This window comes from Alligator sinensis, unplaced genomic scaffold (genome assembly GCF_000455745.1).
Source record: "Alligator sinensis unplaced genomic scaffold, ASM45574v1 scaffold407_1, whole genome shotgun sequence".
NCBI lineage: Eukaryota > Metazoa > Chordata > Crocodylia > Alligatoridae > Alligator > Alligator sinensis.
This window is the reverse complement of record NW_005842464.1, coordinates 556,971-563,929: the sequence shown is the minus strand read 5'-3', so window position 1 is coordinate 563,929 and position 6,959 is coordinate 556,971. Positions and strand designations below refer to the sequence as shown.

General features: G+C 62.9%; 1 protein-coding gene and 1 long non-coding RNA gene across 2 annotated transcripts in view; one reads left to right on the top strand and one right to left on the bottom strand.

The window, feature by feature from the left end:
- MFAP1 (microfibril associated protein 1) overlaps positions 1-5,033 on the top strand; it is a 5,674-nt gene extending 641 nt beyond the window's left edge. Inside the window, exons 3-10 of the mRNA XM_014523271.2 lie at positions 3-300; positions 1,578-1,707; positions 2,100-2,287; positions 2,776-2,884; positions 2,997-3,157; positions 3,353-3,512; positions 4,329-4,418; positions 4,561-5,033. Of these exons, the coding sequence (XP_014378757.2) occupies positions 3-300; positions 1,578-1,707; positions 2,100-2,287; positions 2,776-2,884; positions 2,997-3,157; positions 3,353-3,512; positions 4,329-4,418; positions 4,561-4,743 (1,319 nt within the window). The 3' untranslated portion in view covers positions 4,744-5,033. The remainder of the gene's footprint in view (positions 1-2; positions 301-1,577; positions 1,708-2,099; positions 2,288-2,775; positions 2,885-2,996; positions 3,158-3,352; positions 3,513-4,328; positions 4,419-4,560) is intronic.
- A 1,254-nt stretch (positions 5,034-6,287) lies between these two features.
- Positions 6,288-6,953, bottom strand: LOC112551449. Its single transcript, XR_003095760.1, has 2 exons — positions 6,759-6,953; positions 6,288-6,463 (listed from the first exon to the last, which is right to left on the bottom strand). It is a non-coding gene; the product is annotated as an uncharacterized LOC112551449 (long non-coding RNA).
- Positions 6,954-6,959: the final 6 nt, after the last annotated feature.

The following is a 6,959-nucleotide window of genomic DNA, read 5'->3' as shown; positions in this document are numbered from 1 at the left end:
AGGAGGGGGGCCGGGGCAGGCCCAGGCCCAGGCCCCGGGCCCAGCGCTCACCCGGCGCCGGCCCCGGCCCCTGCCCGCAGGCGAGATCTCGATGGAGAAGGTGAAGGTGAAGCGCTACGTGTCGGGCAAGCGGCCGGACTACGCGCCCATGGAGTCGTCGGACGAGGAGGACGAGGAGTTCCAGTTCATCAAGAAGGCGAAGGAGCAGGAGGTGGAGCCCGAGGAGCAGGAGGACGACTTCGCCAGCGACCCCCGTCTGCGGCGCCTGCAGAACCGCATCAGCGAGGACGTGGAGGAGCGGTGAGCCCTGCCCCTGCCCCGAGGTTGCCGGGGGCCGGGCTGAGCGTCTGGGGCAGCGAGTCGCCACAAGCACTCGGTAGCAGTGCGGCCCCTCCATCGCCCCCAGCCCCCGGCCGTGCTTCAACAGCGAGAGCACCGCCCGTAACGAGCGCGTTTCTATTTGACTGAACTCCCGGGAGCGAGGTGCTGCGCGAGGCCGGGCCAGCAGCCGCCTCGCGCGGGGACACATTGGGCTGCCGCGGCGCTGCTCGGCGAGCGAGGAGCAGGCTCCCCGCGGAGGCTGTGCTCGTGGCGCAGGGGAGGGGCGGCCTCAAGTCGGGTCGGAAGGGACCTTGTAGGTCTTCAAGTCCGACCCCCTGTCTGGGCAGGAGGGAAACTGGGCTCAAGTGACCCCAGCCGGGTAGGCATCGAGCCACTTCTTAAAGCCCCCCAGGGGAGGAGCCAGCACCACTTCCCTTGGAAGTTGGTTCCAGATCCTAGCCGCCCTGACTGGGAAGTAGTTCTTATGGATGTCTAATCTGAACCTACTCTCCAGCAACTTGTGGCCGTTATTCCTTGTTATCCCCGGGGGGCGCTGGGGGAAACAAGGTCTCCCCCAAACCCTTCTGGTCCCCCCTAGTGAGTTTATAGATGGTCACCAGGTCCCCCCTCAGCCTTCTCTTGTGGAGGCTGAACAGGTTCAGGTCCCGTAGCCTCTCACTGTAGGGTCTGCCCTGCTGTCCCCGGATGATGCGGGTGGCCCTCCTCTGGACTCTCTCCATGTTATCCACATCCATCTTGAAGTGGGGTGCCCAGAACTGGACACAGTACTCCTGCTGTGGCCTGACCAGTGTCGCATAGAGGGGGAGGATCACCTCCTTGGCCCTACTTGAGATGCACCTGTGGATGCACGATAGGGTCCGGTTAGCCCTGCCAACCATGACCTCGCATTGTCGGCCCATGTTCATCTTGGAGTCAACGATGATTCCAAGATCCCTTTCTGCCTCTGCGCTCTCAAGAAGGAAGTTTCCCATCTTATAAGTGTGCTGCCAGTTACTACTGCCCAAGTGCAGCACCCTGCACTTGTCAGTATTGAAACGCATGGTGACTTAGTTGCGTAAGATTCGCATGCAGGTGCCTGATCTGAGGCACTAAGGAAGAGTGGGGCCCAGATCCATCCTCCTGGTAACCGGTGGAGTCACAACAGCAGATTAGGAAGGTTGGGGTGAGGCTTGGGGCAGGTTTGTGGGGCGTTGGTACAAGGTGACTGAGGTGCTGGGTCTGGGGCCTGTCCACAGGCTGGCGCGGCACCGCAAGATTGTGGAGCCAGAAGTGGTCGGAGAAAGCGACTCGGAGGTGGAGGGAGAGGCCTGGCGCATAGAGCGGGAGGACAGCAGCGAGGAGGAGGAGGAGGAGATCGACGATGAGGTACGTGCAGGGGCGCAGCAGCTGGTTGCAAGTGTGCTGCCGGAGGTACTGGTGCCCCCAGGCCTCCCAGCCGGGTGGGACAGAGGCAGCTGCTGGCAGAACTGGACAAGGCCGCGGAGGCTGGGGGTCACTGTAGGCGGCTCGGACTGACCTTTTGGGCGACAGGCTCCTTCCAGTCCTCACTGCAGCTGGGAGGGGACAGCAGGTGATGCAGCAGGACAGAAGCTTTTGTTAGTCCAACACATGCCACAAACTTCGTCTGTGATGTGACAGAGCTGGAAGGGACTTGACCACTGATCCCTGCTTGGGGTGGGGAAGCTCTGGAGGCAGAAGAACAGAGGAGGTGGAAGGGTGGTGGCCCTGACACCTTGGTCTGGGGTGGGCTCTGTCAGGAGATTGAGCGTCGCCGCGGGATGATGCGCCAGCGAGCCCAGGAGAGGAAGAACGAGGAGATGGAGGTGATGGAGCTGGAGGACGAGGGCCGGTCTGGGGAGGAGTCGGAGTCGGAGTCTGAGTACGAGGAGTACACAGACAGTGAGGACGAGATGGAGCCACGCCTCAAGCCCGTCTTTATCCGCAAGTATGTGCCACAGCTGCCTGCCCAGGGAGGCGCTGGCAGCTTGTGGAGGGCAGAATGCCAGCCTGGGCCACTGTTCAACCTCTGTGTGAGGAAGCAGTGGCTCTTCCTACCACAGAGCAGTGGCAACAGGTGCCTGAGCTGGAGAACCAACTAGTGGCCCCTTGGGTTCCAGCCCCAGGTTGGGTGCCAGGCCTGGTATGTTGCAGCTCTGGTCCCCAGGGGATGAGCGTGGAGCGGTAAGGCTCCAGACAGCCTTGCCATGCTGGGGCCAGCTCATCAGCTGCCATCACCCCCTTCCCCCCCCGCCCCCCCAATCCTGAACAGCCTGGGTGGGGAAGTAACAAAGCAGGTCTGCCTAGAGCCAACCCAGAGGAGTGACCTCACCGCCATGGTGCAGTAGGGGGGATAAGAGGTGCGGACTGAGGGAGGGGTCAGGTGCAGGGGTTGGTGATGGGATTTGAGAGAGTTTGTGTGGCCTGTGTCTGCAGGAAAGACCGGATCACAGTCCAGGAGCGAGAGGCAGAGGCAGCCAAGCAGAAAGAGCTGGAGCAGGAGGCCAAGCGGTTGGCTGAGGAGAGGCGGAAGTACACGCTCAAGGTACCAGGAGGGGTGGGGAGAATGTTGGTGGGCAGCTGGGCTGCGGGGGCAGCGTCTGTGTGAGGGCAGGCTTCCCTTGGTAGGCTTGGTGCTTAGCTTGGGTCTCCTGCAGATTGTGGAGGATGAGGCCAAGAAGGAGCTGGAGGAGAACAAGCGCTCCCTGGCCGCCCTGGAAGCGCTGGACACGGATGACGAGAACGATGAGGAGGAGTACGAGGCCTGGAAAGTGCGCGAGCTCAAGCGCATCAAGCGGGACCGTGAGGAGCGTGAGGCGTAAGTATGGGGTGGCACCAGGCCTGCCCAGCCCACCCCCACACACCTGCTCTGTCTGGGCACTGCAGCCTGCCAGGCTCCCTTGTCTGCAAGGGTCTCTGCACCCTGCACAGTGTCTGCCCTTGCAGCCTGTGACGGCTGTGCGGAGCCCTGGGCAAGGGAACAGGGACCTCACGTGGCTTCTGCCTCCACCAGGCTGGAGAAGGAGAAGGCGGAGATCGAGCGCATGCGCAACCTGACAGAGGAGGAGCGCCGCGCCGAGCTGCGAGCCAACGGCAAGGTCATCACCAACAAGGCCGTGAAGGGCAAGTACAAGTTCCTGCAGAAGTACTACCACCGTGGCGCCTTCTTCATGGTGAGTGCTGGGCCGGGCCCCTGGGGCCAGGAGGATGTCTGCTGTGTTCAAGGGGGGTAAGCGCAGGAGGGGAGGGATGGGTTTCAGAGGGTGACTAGGATGTGGCTGTCTTAGCCCCGGTGTGAGTTCTGGGTTGCTCTGCTTTCCCTGTCGCTGGCAATGTGCACAGCCACGTTGTGCTGCATCTGATGCATCCTTGAGTCTCTGCAGCAGGAGCCTGCGTTGCTCCCCTTCCTCTTGGTCTCCTTTCTACCCAGCGGTGGTGCCAAGCTCAACTTCCTTGTCTACCCTGACAATGCCGCTGCCTTGTGGGCTCCAGCCCCTGGGGCCCCTCGGTGCCAGGCTTGTCCCAGGACCAGAAAGACTTTGCGTTTCTGTTGTCACTGCCCCAAGTCAGTAGCGACTTCCCCATGGCCACTTTCTCTGCCTCTTCCATTTGCTCATACTGTCCTCCCTGCGACAAGATCTGCTGCAGGCCTGTCTGTAACCCTTTCCTCAGGCTGCTGCACTCTGGACCACGGGGTGGGGGGGTGGGGGGCTGTGCTATGCTATGCTGCATGTATCTGAAAGGTGCCTAGGTCTTCCAGGTTGATGCAGGAGGTTTGTTGCTTGGCATGTTTGCTGCTGGCCCAAGTGCCTGTGGGGCAGGCGGTCAACAACCCAGCACAACCACCGAGGGGCCAGATGAAGCAGTGTGCTCCTTGGCCGTGCCACAGGCAGGGAGCCGGGTGGTGTTGCCAGGAATGCTTGGCGTGGGCTTGGCCTGGTCTGTGCAGCCTGGCTGGAGACATTCCTAGCTGTGTGCTTCCCCCGCAGGATGAGGACGAGGAGGTATACAAGAGGGACTTCAGCGCTCCGACCCTGGAGGATCATTTCAACAAGACCATCCTGCCCAAAGTCATGCAGGTGCGTGATGGGGGAGTGAGGTGGGCTGCTTACTGTGCATACGACCCTGCCAAGCCTGTGCTCTGGGACGGAGGGGCATTAGCCCCCCTGCTCCGAGGGAAAGTCTGTGCCAGGGCTGCTACTCTGACTCTCTCTCCCCTAGGTCAAGAACTTTGGGCGCTCCGGGCGGACAAAGTACACGCACTTAGTGGACCAGGACACGACCTCCTTCGACTCCGCCTGGGGCCAGGAGAGTGCCCAGAACACCAAGTTCTTCAAACAGAAGGCAGCGGGTGTGCGGGATGTCTTCGAGCGGCCATCCGCCAAGAAACGGAAGACCACCTAAGGGAGCGCCCAGGAGAGCAGCGCGCTGCTGGTGCCGGGGTGGAGGTGTGCCTACTCTGGCCCCCGGCCCCAGCCTGGTCAGTATGTCGGGGTGGCAAGCACTTCTGCTATAGACTTTTTCTTCACCAGCACCGAGCCCTGCAAAGGGCTGCACAGACTTTCCACCTGGCTCCTCTGTGGAGCAGCTAATCTGTGACAGCTGGAGCAGCCCAGCCCAGCCCAGCACCAAGGGGCTTCCCCCCATGGGGGGCAGCAACTCCCTGCTCCAGTCTGTGCAGCACCTTGTCTCTGCTGTCCTTTCCCCCTTTCTGGGCCTTGGCATTAGATTTGATTAAAGTTGATTTGTTAGAAGACCGGTAGTGCTCTCCTCCTTCGGAGCGTGTTTGTGGGGGCGGTCAGGCAGAGAAGATCCGAGCAGGGTGTGGGACCCTGCCCCCAGATTCAAGGAAGCCAGCGGTGGAGTTGGGGTGGGGGCAGGCTATGTGGCTGGGTGTGAAGCCAGTGGCAGCGCAGCAGTGCTGTGTCGCTCTGCAGGGCCCCCCAAAGCGTGGGGCCTGGGGCAGTCACCCTGACTTGTGCCCTCAGGGACAGCCCTGGCCAAGCAGCTGGTGCATGTGATACAGCACAAAAGGTAAGAGCCCTGCCAAGGCTGTGCTGCCAGGAGGGCAGGGGATGCTCCAGCAGCCACTCCAGAGCCCTCACACTGCCTCGTGCTGGCACCGCTGTGCCAGGGGCTCAACCCTGAGCCCAGGCCCCTTCACTCCCTGCACCATGGCTCTGTCCTGCCAAGCCCTTGTCTGCTTGCAGAGCCTGGGGCAAGGCTCTCCCTGCAGGCAGTACTGGCCCAGGGGAGCAGAGCAGGCCTGCAGCACCCAGGCGCTGTGGCAGCGATGTTCTGAGCCTCCAAGACAAGTCCCTGCATGCCTGGCTGCTAACTCATGCTTTGGTGCTAAGCCACCCTACTCTGGAATCCAGCACCACAGCTTGGACCACATTTCTCTGACCTAAAGCAAGAGTCACTGCCAGGTTAAGAAAATCTGCCTGCTCAAACCTCCTGCTTTGCGAGCCCAAGACCTGCCGGTCAAAGCACATCCACAACTTCCCAGGTCGCAGTGAGAACCAGGGGCAGGCCGAGGAAGGAGCACGATCATAGCACACTGGGACCCCCAATCACTTCCAGTGAAAGACCGGCTCAGCCTGAGAACCCTAAAGGAGACTCCAGGTGGCACCAGGAAGGAAAGGACGAGAGCTGGGGACCACGGACGAGACGAAACACTGCAGGTAGATGCCAAGCCTGGGCAGGGGCAGAGATGGTGCCTCGGAGCAGGAACAGCCTCCCCTCCCCTAGGAGCAGTGGGTCAGTGTCCCAAGGGCAGCAAGGACGCGGGAGCCCTCGTCAAACGTGCCCGCGCTGCAGCCCTTCAGTGCAGCGCACGCCAGCGCCCAGACAGCCGACTTCCGCCTGCGCAGGGGGTCGGGGGCGCCGGAGCCCGCTCGAGCAGGCAGGATTGCTGTGCCCAGCTCCACATAAACAGCACCAACAGCCCAGGCCAGATGGTGCCTTTATTCCCACCAGTCACACAGTGTCCAACCACCGCTGCTGTCCGCACGGTGCAGGCGCAGGCTCAGTTGGTGAGGGTGATGAGGGCCTCCACCACATTCCCCAGGTGCTCCCGCAGGCTGCGCTCCGCCGCCGCCCGCGAGATCTCCATCTCCGTCATCTGCGGGGAGGGAGCAGCGGGGTGAGCGGGGCGGGGCCAGCCCCAGCAGCGCCGGCCCCCGCTCTCGCGAGCCCCCCGCCCCGCCCCGCACTCACGATCAGCTCCAGGTCCTCCTTCTTGATGGTGACCTTGGCGAGCTCCTTCTCGTGCTCCCGCAGGCTGCGCTCCGCCGCCGCCCGCGAGATCTCCATCTCCGTCATCTGCGGGGAGGGAGCAGCGGGGTGAGCGGGGCGGGGCCAGCCCCAGCAGCGCCGGCCCCCGCTCTCGCGAGCCCCCCGCCCCGCCCCGCACTCACGATCAGCTCCAGGTCCTCCTTCTTGATGGTGACCTTGGCGAGCTCCTTCTCCCTGTAAGGAAGGCACGGACACGGGCGTCAGTGGCGCGCGGCCCCCGGTCTCCGCCGGAGACAGAGTACGTGCTCGCAGGCACGAGGCTCGCCCCGGGCCGGAGGAGCAGCCTGGCCACGTGCTCTGCCGCACCCCCGTCACCTCTCCTG